General features: G+C 37.7%; 1 protein-coding gene across 7 annotated transcripts in view; it reads left to right on the top strand.

The window, feature by feature from the left end:
* The window catches only part of psip1a (PC4 and SFRS1 interacting protein 1a), a 150,930-nt gene that overhangs the window by 60,990 nt on the left and 68,871 nt on the right, over window positions 1-21,069 (top strand). For 4 of the 7 annotated variants that reach the window (XM_048188367.1, XM_048188360.1, XM_048188365.1 and 1 more), the window contains 3 exons: window positions 8,112-8,205; window positions 10,680-10,756; window positions 11,756-11,894. In XM_048188367.1, coding sequence (XP_048044324.1) covers window positions 8,134-8,205; window positions 10,680-10,756; window positions 11,756-11,894 — 288 coding nt within the window. In that variant the 5' untranslated portion in view covers window positions 8,112-8,133. Of the gene's footprint in view, window positions 1-2,308; window positions 2,314-8,110; window positions 8,206-10,679; window positions 10,757-11,755; window positions 11,895-21,069 lie in introns of all 7 variants that reach the window. The other 3 variants (XM_048188363.1, XM_048188362.1, XM_048188364.1) reach the window with 3 other exon arrangements.

Below are 21,069 nucleotides of genomic sequence, written 5' to 3'. Positions count from 1 at the left end.
GGTAGAGGGTTAAGTTGAGACCCCTGGTTTAGAAGATATGAGACTCTTCCGGTTTCACTTTTTTGACATTATTTAATCTCTTGCCATGGCAACACCATTCAAGAGATCTAAAATCCATTCACAATTTAATATCTTCAGTGTCTAAGCACCATATTAAAAAAGTTTGGTCTGAATTGTATAAAAAAATCAAAAAAATTGTATAAGAGTAGTAGTTTAAAATTCAGAGCCTGATTTTTTTTTTAAAAATCTACATTCAAACCAAAATAGCCGATGTCCCGTTGGTCGGAGCTAATGACTGTAAATTAGAATGATTGATGAGTTTGATATATGTACTGAGTTTGGTGACTGTAGGTAAAACTAACCCCCCACTTTTGTCAAAAGGTGGTGCTATAGAGCCCCTCCTCCCCACCCGTTTCTAAGGCTTGGCCCATGTCTACTAGCTGACATCTCTGATACAATTTGAAGTATGCCGAGTCTCAAAAGCACCCAAAACAAATATTGAAGTTTGATTTTGTTTAAAATATCAAATATCTTCTCACAGGTCTACATTCACCATGTCTTGACATTATTCTGATGAAGTTTGAAGCAAATTGACTGTAGGTAAAACTAACAGCTCCAAACATTAACACACCAAGCTTGTTCGAGATGCATTGGCTTCTCGCAGACCGATCGGCACATACAGTGGTGTGAAAAAGTGTGTACCACCTCCCTGAATTTTTTTTTTTTTTTTTTTGCATGTTTGTCACACTTCCATGTTTCAGATCATCAAACAAATTTAAATATTAATCAAAGATAACACAAGTAAACACAGGCCTGATTACTGCCACACCTGTTCACAATCCAGAAATCGCTTAAATAGGACCTGTCTGACAAAGTGAAGTAGACCAAAAGATCCTCAAAAGCTACACATCATGTTGAGATCCAAAGAAATTCAGGAACAAATGAGAAAGTAATTGATATCTATCAGTCTGGAAAAGGTTATAAAGCCATTTCTAAAGCTTTGGGACACCAGCGAACCACAGTGAGAGCCATTATCCACAAATGGTGAAAACATGGAACAATGGTGAACCTTCCCAGGAGTGGCCGGCTGACCAAAATTACCCCAAGAGCGCAGTGATGACTCATCCAAGAGGTCACAAAAGACCCCACGACAACATCCAACGAACTGCAGGCCTCACTTGCCTCAGTTAAGGTCAGTGTTCATGACTCCAAAGAGACTGGGCAAAAATGGCCTGCATGGCAGAGATCCAAGACAAAAACTGCTGCTGAGCAAAAAGAACATAAAGGCTCATCTCAGTTTTGCCAGAAAACATCTTGATGATCCCCAAGACTTTTGGGAAAATACTCTGTGGACTGAAGAGACAAAAGTTGAACTTTTGGGAAGGTGTGTGTCCCATTACGTCTGGCGTAAAAGTAACACAGCATTTCAGAAAAAGAACATCATACCAACAGTAAAATATGGTGGTGGTAGTGTGATGGTCTGGGGCTGTTTTGCTGCTTCAGGACCTGGAAGACTTAATAATAAATGGAACCATGAATTCTGCTGTCTACCAAAAAAAATCCTGAAGGACAATGTCCGGCCATCTGTTCCTGACCTCAAGCTGAAGCGAACTTGGGTTCTGCAGCAGAACAATGATCCAAAACACACCAGCAAGTCCACCTCTGAATGGCTAAAGAAAAACAAAATGAAGACTTTGGAGTGGCCTAGTCAAAGTCCTGACTTCAATCCTATAGAGATGCTGTGGCATGACCTTAAAAAGGCGGTTCATGCTCAAACCCTCCAATGTGGCTGAATTACAACAATTCTGCAAAGATGAGTGGGCCAAAATTCCTCCCTGCAAGTTATCGCAAACGCTTGATTGCAGTTGTTGCTGCTAAGGGTGACCTAACCAGTTATTAGGATTAGGGGGCAAGCACTTTTTCACACAGGGCCATGTGGGTTTGGATTTTGTTTTCCCTTCATTATAAAAACCTTCATTTAAAAACTGCATGTTGTTTATTTGTTTTATCTTTGATTACTATTTAAATTTGTTTGATGATCTGAAACATTAAAGTGTGACAAACATGCAAACAAATAAAAAATCAGGAAGGGGGCAAACAGTTTTTCACACCACTGTATGACATCAAAGCATGTTACACACTGATCGGTCCAAGCAACTCCAATGCATCTCGAACAAGCCTTTCATCAACAATGGCGGACGTTGTGTTACTGTAAGATGTGATGTGTGAAAATTAAGATGGGGATTTCAAAGCACTTTTGAAATTGACACACTTCCTTCTGCCAGTTGGTGGTGCTATGACTTCAAAGAACACACAGCTGAAGTTTCATAAAAATCAATCAATGTCAATCAAACACTTCCTTTTTCACTTTTCTCACCATAAATTCTTTGCCTTGCCATGGCCAAACCATTCAAGATATCAAAAATCCACTCACGGTTTAGCATCCTCAATGTCTTGACTTCATGCTGACCAAGTTTGGTGATGATTGGATTAATCAACTAGGAGGAATATATCAAATTCCAGAGCATGCATTTTTCAAACAATCCATAATAGCTGACTTCCTGTTGAGATAGCGAATAACTTGGAGCACGAAATTTGTTCGGCCTGATGAGGTCTATATGTGTACTGAGTTTCATACTAATACGTGTAAGCATGTTTGATATATGGACCACGTTTTTGGACCCCTTTCAAAGGGGCACTATTGAGCCCCCCCACTATGCCTGGGTACCAGCTTCTGCCTGGCCCTGATGGCCAACGACTCCAATGTGTGTGCAAAGTTTAAGAGTTTTCGAGCATGTTAAGGGCCCCAAAAGTGCCCAAAAGTTTAAAAATAAATAAATAAATACAGCTGCAAGCAGCGATGATGGGCCCAAGCCCGGTGGCAACGCCACCTCGGTGGTTTTAGGGCAACTGCGCACAGCAGGCAGTATGAATTTAAACTGGGTAAATGTAAAAGAACTATGTCAAAGTCGTTTGAATATGCCACATTTACTACAGCCACTATGACTGTGTACCACAACAGCCACATCCATGATATAATTTAAATGATGAATTTCAAGTCATAGGATGTCATAGGTCACTTTGAAATGAGTGCAAAGTTATCTTTTGAAGCTCCAAATTGAAGTCCAGTATTTATCTTAAGGTCTTTTTATATTTGTAGGTCTTTTTTTTTATTTAATTAAACTAGTTATATAAAACTATATTGTCAGTGCCCAACAAATGAACTGGCTCTATACACTTACTTTATTCAAACTCAGAAAAAGACGAGGCCTAATAGATTTCTTATCCTTTAAAGGGTCATGAAACCCCAGAACACATTTTTTGAGATGTGAACAGATATGTATAGGCTGCACATCATTGAAAACACTAAAGGTACTCATTCATTTTATTCTAAAGTTGAAATTTGTTATTTTTGCATTTTTCAGAGCATTTTCTGTCTTCCAGTTTGAAAAGCAAAGTCAGAGCAAAATCACGGATTCTGACGTCAATGTATAATACTGGCAAGATCCGGAGTGGTGATTGGCTCCAGTAGGGGCTGGTCAAACATGCTGATATCAACCGTTTCTGAGGCTTTAAGCCATTTGGTTTACAAGAACACACACACCACTCGGTCCTTCCATCTTTCATAAAATTCGGAAACGTTGAAGTGAATTACAAGGCCATTCGCAGGCTTCATTGCACAGGATATGCACTGTGAGAAATGCGCACTTGATGTTATGCTTGCAGTGTGCGGTCTTATCCGCTGGTATTTACCTTACAAATGCTCTACGAAGGCAGCATATGTCTATTGGAATGCAGTGGGCTTATGTATTAAAAATAGGAAACTCATTGACAGAAGGCTGCTTTCAATATCAAATTCTGACGTGCGCTTTGTGAAGAGCGCTTGCGCATGCGGCTGTGTGCGACTCTGTGTAAGTGGTTAAAAATAGGCTACTTGCTTCTCAAAATGGTTTTATGACATGAAATTAATGTAAAAAAAAAGTCAGTTATCTCTTAAGTGATTAAACAGACAGGACAAACCACATCTTATATTTCAAAAGAGATCTGTGCATTAGTTTGAATACAGCTCCTGAAAGGAAAACATTCAAATACTGAAAGCACTCTTTGTTTATTGCTTGTAATGTTTTTTCCTCTTATTTACTAGCATTTGTTTATATTAGGTATTATTAGCTATATTAGTTTATATATTTAAAATTCTTAACATGTAATTGTTTTAATTAAATTGTTTAATGTGTAATTATTTTAAAAAGCACTTATAATATAAAAAAAGTTATTTTAATAAGGAAAAAAAGTATAGATCAAGAATCATTTTGGAATCAGACTGTGACTCCCAGAATCGTATCGTATCGTGAGGTGTCTAAAGATTCCCACTCCAACTATATAATGATTTATTGCTTAATAATACAGAAGATAAAGAGATTAAAAATAATTGCATATTAAATCGCAATCGCAATATTGGTTAAAAAAATAAATAAATCGCAATTAGATTTTCCAAAATCGTTCAGCCCTATCATAGATCCAGGGAAAGGGCTTAAAGGGATAGTTCACCAAAAAAAAAAAAATAAAATCTGTAATCATTTACTCACCCTCAGGTTGTTCCAAACCTGAATTAATTACTTTGTTCTGTTGAACACAAAGGAAAATATTTTGAAGAATCTGGGAAACTGAACAGTTCTTGTTCACCATTGTTTTCCATAGGTTTTTTTTTATTTTTTTTTTTAAACCTACTATGGAAGTCAGTGGTACCTCAAAGTGGCCTGGTCACAAACTTTCTTTAAAATATCTTGTGTGTTCAGCAGAACAAATAAATTTATACAGGTTTGGAACAACATGAGGGTGAGTAAATTATGACAGAATTTTCGTTTTTGGGTGAACTAACCCTTTAATCAGGAAATAGACTATGGTATGTTACAAACTTTTTTTTCTTCTAGAGTGAGTGTTGCACCTTTTCTTCAATTAAGATGATTTGACATTCTAATTATTTCTGGGCTTCATTTCAGCAGTCAACAACTGACACCTCCAGCCTAAATCAAGGAGTTACAAGTAGGCTAGTGCAGTGGTTCACAAACCTTTTAGTTTGGAGTACCCCCTGAAGGGATTACCATCCTTCTGCGTACCCCCTTTCTTCCACTTAGACTGCAGTCACACCTTTACCATTAAGGGACAATATTTGCCCCCTAAATTGATTTTCCAGTCCATATTTTTACCTTTATGAATAACTTTATAAAATAAATAAAGTTTATATAAAAATGTTCAATAGAGAAATATGCAACGATTGTAAAACTAAGTAAAACTTTTAAATATTAAACTAAAACCGCCAGTAGGTGGCAGCAAGTCACTGTTTTTATGAGTGAGTCAAAGTCATTCATTCAAGTCAAGTCACCTTTATTTATATAACGCTTTTTACAATGCAGATTGTGTCAAAGCAGCTTTACATTGATAACTGGTACATAGATTTTGGCTGCACAGTAGCTCTTAAAGAATAGTGTCAATGCAGGCAGATCAGAAGCACTGTTGAATAAATGTCAAGAATACTGTTGAATATCAAATGACAAGTCAAATGTCAAGTGTCCCCAACTAAGCAAGCCAAAGGCGACAGCGGCAAGGAACCCAAACTCCATCAGGTGACATCAGGTGGCAAACAAGTGGCAAATAGGTGTTAAAATGGAGAAAAAAACCTTGGGAGAAACCAGGCTTAGCCGGGGGGCCAGTTCTCCTCTGGCGAACAGTGCTTTGTTACGATTCAGTTTGCTATCATAAGTCTGATAGGATCACAACAATCAAAGTATTTATTTCAGTTCCATCCAGTTGAGGATCGTATTCATCACGCCGGTATGAACGGTTTGTTGAGGAACTGTGGCACTGGCTGTTGTGTTGATGATGTCTTCACCATGGATGATCTAGTCGACTCGATCTCTGCTGATACTTCAGGGCTGCGTTGTGGTCATGTCATGGCGCTGGTCCTTGGTCTCAGCTGGATACGGCCTGGATCCGGTTGACTACGGTAAACCTTGGGATAAATAGAAAGACTAATATTAGCGTAGATGGCATCTTTTTCTGATGTAACGAGTACATCTGGTTTTATAGGAAGTGTTCCCGGTTCCGGCTGACCTAATTTATGCAGCCTAATAATCCTTTAACGGATTTGAAAATATAAATTGATAATGTGTTATGTGTATGCCAGGTTAAAGAGATGCGTTTTTAGTCTAGATTTAAACTGACAGAGTGTGTCTGCATCTCGAACAATGCTAGGAAGATTGTTCCAGAGTTTAGGTGCCAAATAGGAGAAGCATCTACCGCCTGCGGTTGATTTTTGATTTTCTAGGTATTATCAGCTGGCCTGAATTCTGAGATCGCAATAAACGTGAATGACTATAATGCATTAAGAGCTCACTCAGGTACTGGGGAGCTAAACCATTTAGTGCTTTGTAAGTAATTAGCAAGATTTTAAAATCTATACGATGTTTAACAGGAAGCCAATGCACTGATGACAGAACTGGGCTAATATGGTCATACTTCCTAGTTCTAGTAAGAACTCTAGCTGCTGCATTTTGTACGAGCTGTAGTTTATTTATCAAGCAGGATAAACAACCACCCAGTAAAGCGTTACAGTAATCTAGCCTTGAGGTCATGAACACATGAACTAACTTTTCTGCATTTTTCATTGAGAGCATATGTCGTAGTTTAGATATATTTTTAAGATGGAAGAATGCGGTTTTACAGATGCTAGTAACATGGCCTTCAAATGAAAGATTGGTATCAAAGAGCACACCCAGGTTCCTAGCTGACGACGAAGACTTAACAGAGCAGCCATCAAGTGTTAGACAATATTCTAGATTATTGCGTGAAGAAGTTTTCGGTCCAAAAATTAGAATCTCTGTTTTTTCTGAATTTAGTAGTAGGAAATTACTAGTCATCCAGTTTTTTTATATCAGCTATACATTGTTAATTTAGCAAATTGGTAAGTTTCGTCAGGGCGCGAAGAAATATAGAGCTGAGTATCATCAGCGTAACAATGAAAACTAACACCATGCTTCCTAATGATATCCCCCAAGGGTAGCATGTACAGAGTGAAAAGCAACGGTCCTAGTACTGAGCCTTGCGGTACTCCATATTTAACTTGTGATTGATATGACATCTCATCGTTTACTACTACAAACTGATAACGGTCAGATAAGTATGATTTAAAACATGCCAATGCAATTCTACTAATGCCAACATAGTTTTCGAGTCTATTTAGAAGAATATTGTGATCAATAGTGTCAAATGCAGCACTAAGATCCAGTAACACTACATTACACTACACGATTCAGTAACGAAACAAGTGTCTGTGAATGAATCATTGAATCATTGACTCTCACGATTCGTTCAAAGCCACAGAATTGTTCGTAAAACACAGACGTGTCTTGTAGTTCTGCTGTGGTTTTCGTTAAAACTATTATTCCATTGCAAAATAAACTAAATACTGACAGTACTGTGTTTAAAATGTACGTTTTGTTTTTTGACCTGTTGTATAATGTCACGTTTGCAGTCATGTGGATATTTGGGAACAATTGCATTCTTGCTCGTTATCATCATTAAATACAAGAACTCACACAAGGTATGTTTGTATATCGGAGACAGTTTGAGTCTTAAATCGAAATGAATCTACTATCTGTGTCTATATGTGTTCTTCATGCGAGTAAGTGCTAAATCCCCACTTTTACAAAGGTGCATTTTCAAGAACGACAGTAATTTAGCGCGATTTAAGGCAGCAGACTGCACGCAATCTATCTATCTGGATATACGACATTTTGGCAGTTAGAAATACATGCTCGATTTTAATATTATTTTAAGTTAGAATTAAATGAACTACTCAGCATTTTGTTCACGTACCCCCTTTTGTCACCTCACGTACCCCAGTTTGGGAACCACTGGGCTAGTGCAATAAACAGTTTCACAGAGTGAGATCACGTCATCAGATAATGACTTAACAGAGAATATTCATTGAGTAATCATTATGTAATAACTATCTATGTCACTGTGTTGTGATGAGGTTAATGTGATGAAAATAAATGGATGAGTGCTGTCTTGAGGTACAAATAATGGAAATATTTTTATATGTCCCAAAGTAGGTGATCCATCTGTCTTGGCATGGCTCGGGATTTCAAGCCTGGCGATTTGATTTTTGCAAAGATGAAGGGTTATCCCCACTGGCCTGCAAGGGTGAGCAAACACAACTAAATGACCATAATTTCTGTCTTCATTATTATTATTATTATTATTATTATTATTATTATTATTATTATTATTATTATTATTATTAATTAGGGGTGTAACGATACACTAAACTCACGATTCGATATGTATCGCCTATGTATCGATATGTATCGATATGTTGGGCCCTCAGGCCACCCTCATGAAGTCTGTTTCTGATTGTTTGGTCAGAGACATTCACACCAGTGGCCTGCTGGAGGTCATTTTGTAGGGCTCTGGCAGTGCTCATCCTGTTCCTCATTGCACAAAGGAGCAGATACCGGTCCTGCTGATGGGTTAAGGACCTTCTACGGCCCTGCCCAGCTCTCATAGAGTAACTGCCTGTCTCCTGGAATCTCTTCCATGCAGCAAACCTTCTGGCAATAGCACGTATTGATGTGCCATCCTGGAGGAGTTGGACTAGCTATGCAACCTCTGTAGGGTCCAGGTATCGCCTCATGCTACCAGTAGTGACACTGACCCTAGCCAAATGCAAAGTAGTGAAAAAGATGAGTAGGGGAAAAAATGTCAGTGGCCTCCACCTGTAAAACCATTCCTGTTTTGGGAGTTGTCTCATTGTTGCCCATCTAGTGCACATGTTAATTTCATTAACACCAAAGCAGCTGAAAGTGGTTAACAACCCCCTCTGCTACTTAACTGACCAGATCAATATCCCATGAGTTTAACTGACTTGATGCTATTCTCTGATATAAAAAGTGTTCTTTTAATTTTTTTGAGCAGTGTATAATGCCATAGATCTAAATGTAATGCAGCACTTTTCACGGTTAGTTAACCTTGAAAGCTGTAATAGTAAAAACATGCTAAAAGAGAGCATAATACTTGGCTATTTCAAATGGAAAGATTTTAGCCAATCACAGCAGTGGGTGTTTACACTGAAGTCTCACAGCAGACATGCCTCTTAAAACAAACAGAGCATTCAAATAAGAGTAGGAAAAATGCCTTTTATGTGTATATTATGACCATTTTTGATGTAAAAAAGCATACTAACATTATAAGTGCACCCCAGGAAACATTATAAAACAATAAAACAATGCAGTTCATGACCCCTTTAATAAAGAATTTACAATATTTCAAGATTTAATTTAAACTTTTGCATGTAAATTAACAATTGACTATAGGTATCACTAAACAATAAAACATGAAACTAGAATTTTAACATGAAACTAGAATTAGGATAGCTGAAACCTAAGAGAAACCCTTTTAACTTCTTAAAGCAGTAAAACAATGGTGACTCCAGAATAAAAGTATTCATTATTCTGAACTTGAAAATACAGAATTATGCTAGCCTATACATAGGTTATAAATAATGTAAGCCCTTTTTTACTGGTAAAATCAGACATTTGGCATTATCAGGACCCACAGATATTGCCCCATTGCATTATTATATATTATATTCAACATTAAATATAGTAGTTTAATGTAGTAGCCTACTGTTACTTGAAACTCTGTAAACATTCATTTTTTCTAAAGCAGTACACTCGCGCCTTAAACGCAGGCATTTGCTGATTCTCTTACACAGACAAGCCAGATTAATGCACTTACATAAGAATAAACTATCTAAAACTTTTGAATCATCATACTACCAAAACTAAAAACACGATATGGTAAGTTAAAATATGCTTTCACTTCGAGCAGTGCCGCTTTAAATGATGTTTGCGCTTTCACTTTGAAGAGAGCCGCTCCAGTATGTATGTGCTTCAGATGATCAATGATTTTCCAGTTGCAAAGTGTGTCAAAATGACTCTTCACAAACTTTATTAGTTCATCCAGAAATTTAAATTCTCTCTTCATTTACTCACCCTCGTGTCGTTTACGTGCGTCATGCACACATGCACATTTGAACTTTCGTGTTTACTACAGTATGTGCATTGTAAATCTGTTCATCATATAAGCCATCGTGTCTCCACAGAAGACTTGGATTTGGATTAGCCAGCTCGACTTATTTTTTTTTTTAAGATGCCTTTATGACCTCTTATTATTATTTATTTATTTATTTATTTATTTAAATCTTTTTAGTTTTAGTGAAATTGACTTTAAATGGAGGGACAGAAATCTCTCAGATTTCATAAAAAAAAAAAAAATCTTCATTTATGTTTGGAAGATGAATGAGGTCTTAGGTTTAAAACCACATGAGGGTTAGTACATGACAGAATTTACATTTTTGGGTGAATTATACTTTATAAATACTATAAGCTGAGTCTTGGAAAACTAACTCTATATTGTAAGTCGTATCATTTACATCAACAATATCTTTGCATTTTTATATTGCGAAATCTCGATATAACGATGTATCGTTACACCCCTATATTTGTTTTTTATAGGCTACTCAAATGTCACTGTCTGATTAATGTTTAGTACTTTGCTTCTAAATGTTTACGTATGCTGCCGTTTCATGTTTTACATATGCCACTGTGCAATTTCAGATTGATGAGATTCCAGATGGAGCCGTCAAGCCGTCAAATATAAAGTTTCCTATCTTCTTTTTTGGCACTCATGAAACGTAAGTAGAAATTTGTCAAACTTTAAGTGATGAATTGTTGTGGAGCTTCAAATGGTCAAAATCGAAATGGCATGTTAGTTCAAGACCTGGGGCCTGATGTATAAACATTGCGTATACACAAAAAATGCATTAAAATGTGCATATGCAATTTTCTACACACATCAGGGTTTATAAAAAATAAACTTAGTGTAAATATGTGCGCACCATCTGCACACTTAACTGAATTAAACATGATTTTAATATCCGTTTTTCATTTTATATACACATTTAGATTAAATATTCCACTCTCATTAATGTTAAGCACTCATGGAGTGATCTTCCCAACATTATGAAAAATATATTTGAGGAATTTGAAGGATAGAATTTGATGGAAACTATGATTTGCGTGTGTTTGTTTGTTTGTTTGTTTGTTTGTTTGTTTGTTTGTTTAAGATGTTTTTGTTTTTTTGTTTGTTTGTTTAAGATGTTTTGTCAGTGATACACTGATTCAGACAATTGTATTTACACTGCAAAAAATAAAATTAAATAAAATACTATTTGGCCAGTTTTCTCTGAAAATGTTCTCTGAAAAGTATTTTATACAATTTTGCTTTTACAGATATTTTGATATTTTTTATTGTAGGTATCTCAATTTCCTAATGTCTTGTACTGTTAAATGGTATCATGTGGATGGGAGTTTGCATATGAAAATATGAAGAGGAGGATATGCATAGTAAAACTAGGTGTTGTAAGCTCAATATTTGGTTATTTTGGGGAGGAGATGGGGTGTAAAGGCATGTATGCGCTTCCGCTGACTGGGTTTTATAAAGGGAATTTTGGTTCTGGTGTACGCATGGTTTTATAGATCTCAAAAATTTTGTGTGTACACAAAATCTAGCTTTTGTGCATTGGCACACTTTTTTTAAAAGTTTTATACATTGAGCCCCAGATCCTGCAGTTAAGTTATGGATAATTAGATGTAATAGTTATGTATTATGTTCTTTCTGTTTAATCTTTCAGAGCATTCTTGGGTCCCAAAGACATCTTCCCCTATTTGACTAACAAAGACAAATATGGCAAACCAAACAAAAGGAAGGGTTTCAATGAAGGCTTGTGGGAGATTGAAAACAACCCTAAAGTGGAGCTTAACGGACATAAGGTGCTGTTGTCTTGCTGTTTGAGATGGAAAAAATTAGATGGTTAAGGCTTTGTGGGAGGTGTTGATACTGTTTTCACTCCATGCACAAATGCAATGGACTCAAGTGTGTGCACAGTAATCCACCAATGCATACAAGAGATCCACACATATGGCAATACACACATACACTTGTAGGGTTCCTACACAGTTTGGAAAAGAAAGGAAAGTAAGGAATTTGTTTTGAGTAATTCCTAGGTCTGGAAAAGTATGGAAAAATATTTGTTTCCAGACTATTGCCCCTGTTCATTTTTCTAAAATATAAAATTAAGAATTTATAAAAAATAAATGTATCATACAGGCTGAGTTAGAAATCTCAAGAATCTCAAGAATGGATCTTTTAGTCTGTTGTTTTCAGTTGATGAATGAACAAAACCTCCCATCTAATAATCAGAGTAAGCTTTAAGCTTTGTTATTTTTGATATTAAGTCTCAGCTTTCAAATTCTGTCCTTTTTTATTATGAAATTCAAACAATAATACCGTTTTGGCGCTCTTTAATGTGTGGTGATGAATTTCTGTAGTGCCTCAGTTAGGGGTGGGTGATATGACACAATTCTTATTTCATGATATGAGAAATTTTATTTCACAATAACGATATACACTGCCCGGCCAAAAAAAAGGACGCTGTTTGGATTTAAATAGGCATATGCTTAAGAGTCTGACTAGATCATTATTGCAGTGATTATGTTTCTAGCATGGTATATGTTTGGCAACAGTTCTTTTAACCCTAACTGATGGAGTGTGTAGCTTTTCATTTCTTAAACAACTATGTAAGAAGATACATCATGGCCCTATTCAAAGGTGACAAAGCCAAGATTCATCAGGCTTAAATTGTGAAAGAATGGTTGGGAGGGTGCATAAAGAATCGTTTTCACACATGAATTGGAACCTCTGAGTCCTTTTTTTAATTATGAAAATTCATTAAATTCATTGAAAGTCTTTGGGATGTGCTGGAGGAGACTTTACAGAGTGCTTACCTCTTAGATTTGTCAATAAAAGCAGGCCACCTTGAAGGAGATCCTCTGGGTCGAGTAGGTCCTTAGCTCCCAACTAAGATAGTATTCTGACTCCCTAGAGATATATCAGAGTGTAGGCTCTTTAGGAACCTCCATGGTTCTTGCATTGAGTTTGGTCAATACTCGTCTCTGTTGAGTCCAATGGGTACTCCCCTTGCATTGAGGGTCGTTCTTTAGAGAACTGCACTCGCGAGGTCTGATCGGAAGGTTGAAGGTCTCTCGTGAGACCTCACTGGGAGGTCAGTATTGAAGGCTGAGGACCTCGCCCCTGCGTTGGTCATTGAGGTTTAAAGGGTAAACTCCCTTGATCGATCAGCTCCTGTTGGGGCTGGAGGTACGTCTCTCTTTAGGGACCCTATTTAGTTTCAGCCTCCAGAGTGCTTATTAAAAAGCGCTCTGTAGATCAGAGATGCTGAAGATGGACGCGAAGAGGAGAAAATTCTGTAGCAGGCAGAGCAGCTCACTGTTCACGATGCTCGAAATATAGGAAGAAAATATAAATATTGAATTGGGGATGAGGGATTATGAATTCAAAAGGAGATCAGTCTTCAGGAAGATTTCGATGGCAATGCCATTTTATTTTCCACTTACCTCCGAATAAAGTAGCTAATTATTAGTGCATTTCAGCTTTGATTACAGCGGTAACCAAGGAAACGCTGTATCACTGCTGCTCCATAAGCGCCACCTGCTGTCAGAGAGTGAATCTGTGTCTCATTCAGCCTGCTGTTTTTGTTTCATGCTTTTTTTTGTGTGTGTAGCTTTTATAATTTCACAAAGATAAAGTCAGACCGTTCTGTTTTTGCTTTAAATCTTGAAATTAAATCTAATTCAAATAAAAAACAACTGCTCATGTAACGTGCGTAGCATCTTTGTTTGGATTGTGATTAAAAAGCAGTGGTTCCCTCTAAAGCCGGGCACACATTTAATGACTAGCTAAAACATTCTAAGACTGTACATACAGCATACAGCGATTGTTTCCTGCGACTGAAGCAGATTTATATACTTACACATGGAATTTGAACACCGACTGTAATCACAGACTGAACGCAACTGGCTCTGACTGGACGCATTTGAGCATGATCAGTCATAAGTATCAATTTACATTCATAATCGGCCTTACAATCGTTAAGTGTGTGCGCGGCTTAATTTGAAATGGCAATGTATTTTTGTTTATTATAATAATATTAATAATAAATATCTGCAACCAGTATCAGAATCGGCCAATTTGCTTGTAAAAATAAATAAATAAATCAGAATCTACACTGACCACGAAAAAAATGCTAAATACAATCTGGGCTGTCTTTTTCTATCAAGTAGGCTAGATCTTGTCTTTCAAAAAGGTCGAGGTCAGGGACCTTGGGCTTAAAAAGGTTGGTGACCACTGCCTTAAAGGGACCCCTTCTGTTTGAAGTTGTTGGTTCCAAGCCTTTGAGCGGCCTTGGTAGGCCTCTAGATGCTTCTGGAGGCCTCTTTGAGGCTTATAGCTTGGGTGGTGGCCGTAGGGAATGCTGTCACTGACAGCCTTTGCGACCCTTAGGAGGAGTGTCATTTTGTAATTATCCACGGCACACTTGACAACCGTCACGGGCACACTAGTGCTTTACGTTTGACTGAACTGTACAATTGTGTTTATTTGTTCAGTAAATAGTATTTTATATAAATATGTCCATTAGTGCGTAATATGGATTGAGTGAAAGTTACATTAATACGCCATTAGATGGCGGCAACACTTTACAGGTGAATGAGTCAGTCAGTCACAAGAGATTTTGTAATTGAAAGGAACTTTTGCAAAGGAAGTTGTTTTAGCCCTGTGGTGTTATGGATGTTATGGAAAATTCCCATAGCTGTAAAAAGGACAAATACAAGATCGCTTTCCTCAGCGGACATTCAAACAGACTTTTATAATGTATATAATATTATGGACATCGACTTGAAGAATGAATGTAATGCAGTATATCAGACACAGGTAATGGCCTACTCTCTCTCTCTCTCTCTCTCTCTCTCTCTAATACTGTACAAAATTCAATGAGTTTCAATGAGGGACTCAACTTTCCTTCGTTACTAGTTCTAAAGTGATGTTTTAGAATTGGTAACGGAGGCTTGGTCCAACTGTCAACTTGAGATTTGAATCTGTAGTGGAAGGAAGTAGTGCTGCACAAAAGAGGGTTTTAAAGACACTCCGTTGTTGTTTTTATTTGTTTACACACTCGTGCCGTCGAACTGTTGTATAAACGCAATATCACACTCGTAGCCGTGCGATATGGCTGTATATCAGTGCGCTGTGATTACCTACGGACAAATCACAGCCGTGCTGATATACAGCCATATCGCATGGCTACGAGTGTGATATTGCTCATATTTATATATATATATATATATATATATATATATATATATATATATATATATATATATATATATATATATATATATATATATATATATATATATATATATATATATAATATACACACATATACACATATTGTTACAATAGTTCTCCAAGGCAGGTTCAAAGACGATAATGTAGTTTAACCTCACAGAATAGTCAGGAAACATAGAACACACGTAACATACAACAATACCGGACGCTAGACTGAAGACAGGTAGGAACTTAAATACACAATACTAATGACAAATAGAATAGCTGTGGGTGTAATCAGTGGCCATGGTGAATGATGAGTGGCGGGAACAGAAAACAAAGGATCACGTGACAGTCAATGACAACCAGGACGAGACGGTGAATGTAACACATATACACATACACACATTATTTTTATTATTTTTCTGAAATGGCAATGGAGCAATATATATATTATTAGTAATATACTACATGGCATCATCACGTGATTAATTCTAACCAATGGAACTGCATCGCTAATGAACTTTATTTCGGGAACGACTGGTACCGCAAACAGGTAAGCTTTTTAAATTTCTATAGTAATTTCTGAGTTTTCTATTAAAATTAATCTAACAGGTCAAAGTGGTAATTAATTAATTAATTAATTAATTAATTAATTAATTAATTGGAATTAAATTACACCCACTTTAGTGGTTTATCTGATGAGTAATGTTAATTTATTTAACTTACTCTGCTGCGTTTAAATGATGAACATTTATAACGGTCAACTAGCTGCTCAGACAATTCATGTTCTGGTAATCTGAGGTAATATATTCTTTAAAACTGTTAAATCCATTTTGGTGTTAGTTTGATTTATTATTGTTTTTCCTTTGCTATTTTATGTGTTGACTAACTTACGACCGAGCTAGGCATGATGGCCGGGCTGAGTCAGTCATGTCTTTGTTTTAAAGTTTTAAATAGCGACGTAAACGAGGATTTATGTAGCATAAATACATTACCTAAGCTGCACACTCTTATTAAAGTCCCCCTGTAGTTATTTTTTTTTATCCCTTAAAACCCATCTTTGATCACCAAAATGACATATTTTAAAAAAAAATTCAAGTGAAAAAAATTTCTTCATGCCTTAAAATAGCTTGAATGTAACTCTACATCCTTGCCTCATTTAATATACACGGATCAATGAATATGCAAATTAGCCTCGCCTCTACTCATTCGCGCCAGCTCGGAGAGTCTACTGTTGCTATAGTGATGAGCAATTTGTTGTTTGTGTTGTGGATATTTAAGAAAAAAAGCTTGCTTCGCTTTGTATATTCAGTTTAATTTCTAATGCTTAAATTGTTTTATGCCTTGTTTCCACTGAGCGGTACGGTTCGGTTCGGTACAGTTCGGAACGGTACACCCTGATCAGGCTTGCATTTCCACCTCCAATAGTACCCTTACTTGATAGGCGTGGTGTAGCCGGAACGTAACATTCGACGTCACTTGATAGGCGTGGTGTATGCCGGAACGTAGCAATCGACAAAATTCTCGCGCGAAGAAGAAAGCTACATTGCAAACAACAATGGAGGAAATAGTGCAGATTTTGTTCTTGCTTCTTGGCATGTGGCTGTTTGTCACAAGAAGGAGACAAGGTTTGTTTGAGCAAAGGCTGCAGGCTGCAAGGAAAAACACAGCCAAAAAATACAGGAAAATCTGGGAAATGTTAAGGAGCTGTGATGAGACGGACAACCTCGCAAGTCAAGAAAAGGCCAGACAAAAACGACGGCACAGGAGGGTAAGCTATGCTAACTTAGTTATGTCCTGTCTTACAATGTTATTCATGTAACATGTGCTAATGTATCTTTTTATGAATTAAGGAACCCTACAGTCTACTTAAAAAGCACTTTGCACTGTCTTGACATCATAAATCCCTCACATGAAGTCTGCATTCTACCTATATTATTTCAAGCAATTCTAGTTGTGGGTTTTGACATTGTATGTAACGTTACTGTCTGTAATTGCTAAAATATATAACTGCCTGTAATTGCTAAATTCTATCTGTAGACTAGTTAACTTATTGTTTCTTTGTGCTTCAATAACACCAAATTGGCCTGTCTTGTGGAGTATATTGGATATTTTATGAAATTATATCTTCTATTTTGTCCAAGGTAACACTTTCAATGTTGTAATTTCCCGTAGACTTTATGGGGTAGTGTTTCAGCCACCTGGTAGTTGCATTTTTTTAAATGACCTGAACACACCCTCCTTCACTGCTACAGTGTGTATGACATTATGTTTGCTATGTGTTTTCAGATGATCAATCTGTTGCGAAATCGGCGCTGCAGACCAACCATTTGGACTTTCAACCGATCAGATGAATGGTGGGATGTGATTGTTCCAGGATTCACACCCACACAGTGGGTGCACAACTTCAGGATGTCTGAAGAAACATTTCTGTGCCTTTGTACCAAGTTGTGTCCAACAATGGAAAAACAGGATACAAACTTCAGAGTGTGCATTCCCCTGAAGAAAAGAGTTGCCATCACACTATGGAAGCTGGCAACCAACAGCGACTACAGAAGTATTGGCCATCTTTTTGGTGTCAGCAAAACAACAGTGTGTCGTGTGTGCAGGAATTCTGTGAGGCCGCCTGCACTTTGTTAGTTCCAGAACAGATTTGTTTCCCTGACCAGCAGAAGCTTAAAGAAATGGCAGCCTACTTTGAGAATCGATGGGGACTTCCGCTGTGTGTTGGTGCCATTGATGGGTGTCACATACCCATTATTGCCCCAAAGGAGTACCACTGCGATTACTTCAACAGAAAAGGCTGGCATTCCACCATCCTGCAAGGAGTTGTAGATGGAAAAGGATTGTTTTGGAGTGTATATGCAGGAATGGCTGGGAGTGTGCATGATGCTCGTATCCTGAGACTGTCCACATTGTGGGAGTTAGTGGAGCGTGGATGCCTTTAGCCAGCTTGCACCAGGAACATCAGTGGCGTGAATGCTGGCTATTATGTGCTGGGAGACTCTGCCTATCCTTTGCAGAATTGGCTCCTAAAACCATTTCCTGACAATGGCCGACTGACAGCAGAACAATTGACCTACAACAAGAAAGTGTGCAGGGCTCGGGTGGTGGTAGAAAATGCTTTTGGGAGGCTTAAGGGCAGGTGGCTGTGCCTTATGAAGAGGAATGACAGTGATATTGAACTGGTGAAATCCATGGTGTTGACCCGTTGTGCTCTGCACAATCTTTGTGAAAGTCATGGAGAGGATTACCAACATGAATGGGATACACCTGTAGCAGCCGAGCCTGTGGTGGCACTGGCACAGGATACAGAAGAGGAGGGCAGAGATGTACGAGAGGGTCTGATGCGGTATTTGAACAGTTAATTTTTTTTTTTTTTTGGTAGCAAAGGCACAGTGTAAATGCTAGGTTATGTTTTGTTCAAATGCTAGGTTATGTTTTGTTATGTTTTGATTTTGTAATGGACACAAATAAATCACTTTTACTTTTACCCGTCTAATTCAGATTTTGCTTGCACTACGTTACTTTAAAAATCATACTTGAGTATGGAGTAAAATCTTTGAAGATCAGCTATTGTAAATGTAAAGTAACATTAACAACTATTGCAAGAAAATATTGTATATTCAAGGTAAAGCATAATCTCCCAAATGGTGATTATCAAGACAGCAAACAAACGGTCCATACACTCTGGCATCGTTAAAGGATTAGTTCACTTTCAAATGAAAATTTCCTGATGATTTCCTCACCCCCATGTCATCCAAGATGTTCATGTCTTTCTTTCTTCAGTCAAAAAGAAATTAAGGTTTTTGATAGGAGAATAATCCTGGAATGTTTTCATCAAAAACCTTCATTTCTTTTTGACTGAAGAAAGAAAGACATGAACATCTTGGATGACATGGGGGTGAGGAAATTTTCATTTGAAAGTGAACTAACACCTGACGTCAGTAATGTTTAGCGAATGACATCAATTTGTAGAATGGGTATGGGAAGAAGCCTGTGAGATAGCCATAGAACACATGACATGTGGTAATGGAAAAATTATTTAATTTGAAAAAAGTAAAACAAGTGCTACAAAACAATGAGCTGTGTAACAACAACTAGTGGCTGGATGGAGGCACAGGATCACGGCAGCTGCTCAACACCTGCTTTCAGTCTGCTCCATGTGTTGCCGGGTGACTTCAGCCTCATGCCGCCTTGCCTCACGGGCCTCCTCCAGCATCAACTCAAAGCGTCGGTCACGACGATCCTCCATCCTCTCTAACCAGTCCTGCTGCCTCTCATCAGCGGCCTGCATCTCTACCAGGGCTGCAGCAACATCCTGCTGACCCCTTTTTCTCTTGCCTGGAATGCAAAACAGACAGCAATGTTGGCTGTTTAGTGAAGCATATTAATCCTTGTGATTTGAGCAAAACATGGTAGGTTATGAAGATATATGTAGGGGGGAGACATTTATAGCAGTACAATGCAATGTCCAGATTAGTGTATTACTATCGATCTCAAAAAAAAAAAAAAAATGTACAGGTTAGTGTGTGACTTTTTAGTCTGGTTTTCATATCTTACTGATGGGTGTACAACTGGGTGCTCTCGCAGGTGATGGCGTCGATTCTGGTGGTGTCGGTGTACTTGCAAGCGAACTCGAAGTTGCAGGTGAACTCGAAGTTGCAGGCGAGTTCTCAAAGGTGGACAGTCCCTCTGTGGTTTCCTCCTGACTGATAGGATCCTCAGCTGAAAAGTTACAAGTCACCTTAATTACACAAACTGCAACAATAGGTTCAAGATAAACACAGAACATACAACATGTCAATCACTGCCATTACGTTCCTTGTGAGAGACGTGCACGGATTGGCCCTCTGATAAGACAGATTACGCGATGATCGCATAAACGATTGGCTGATGTTTTTAAGGCCCTACCTCGTGCACAGATGATGTATATTAATATTATTCCTTTCAGTGCACCTAATAAATAGTCTTTCATCAGTTAGTAAAGACATAAAAAACAAGTAATATTGTAAAAATGTATAAAACAAAACATCCTCTATAGCACCTTTAAGCTGTATCTTTAGTATCATCATTACTGTATCATTAATAGCTATTTTGAGCAGTAGGATGGACATAAAATTGCATAAATTATAAATTGACGTTCATCGATCAGTACTTTTAGTATTTAAATGCATACAAAATTAAGTACTTGTAATCTTTCTCAAGTAAATGTTTAAAAAACTTGCAGGAGTACTATTTCATTAAGTTATCTGTACTTTTACACAAGGAAATTACTGGGTTTGTACTTCGTCCACCACTGGCTAATAAACTAGCTTCTTAGCTTGCAAATAATTGGATGCTACCTCACTGGCTAGCAAACAACCAACAAACAACAGGCTTGCTCTAAATTTGTACACTGAATGTGAGCTTTCCCATGATCTTTGTATGCTTTATTTTACAACTATAAGAACTTACCGGCAGACTCCATCATTGACTCCAGCAGAGAGGTGGCCGTATCGATGCCGCCTCCTCTTCCCAAATTCGCGGGTCTGTGTCCATAGATAGCGTCCAACATATCGAACCATTTCCAGTTCTTTCTGTTTACGCCACTCCGGCTGTTGTGGTCTTTCACCTTACGGTATTCGCTCCGCAGCTTCTTGCATTTAATGCGGCGCTGCTCGGCGTCCGCTGGAACCCCTCTTCAGCCATCCTCTCAGAAACATACTGGAACACTTTTTCGTTTCTCACCATGCCATCGAGTTCCCTTTGCACCCT

Source organism: Megalobrama amblycephala, linkage group LG4 (assembly GCF_018812025.1).
Source record: "Megalobrama amblycephala isolate DHTTF-2021 linkage group LG4, ASM1881202v1, whole genome shotgun sequence".
NCBI classification, from domain to species: domain Eukaryota; kingdom Metazoa; phylum Chordata; class Actinopteri; order Cypriniformes; family Xenocyprididae; genus Megalobrama; species Megalobrama amblycephala.
The sequence above is the reverse complement of the archived record's forward strand: the minus strand, read 5'-3'. Positions and strand labels throughout refer to the sequence as shown.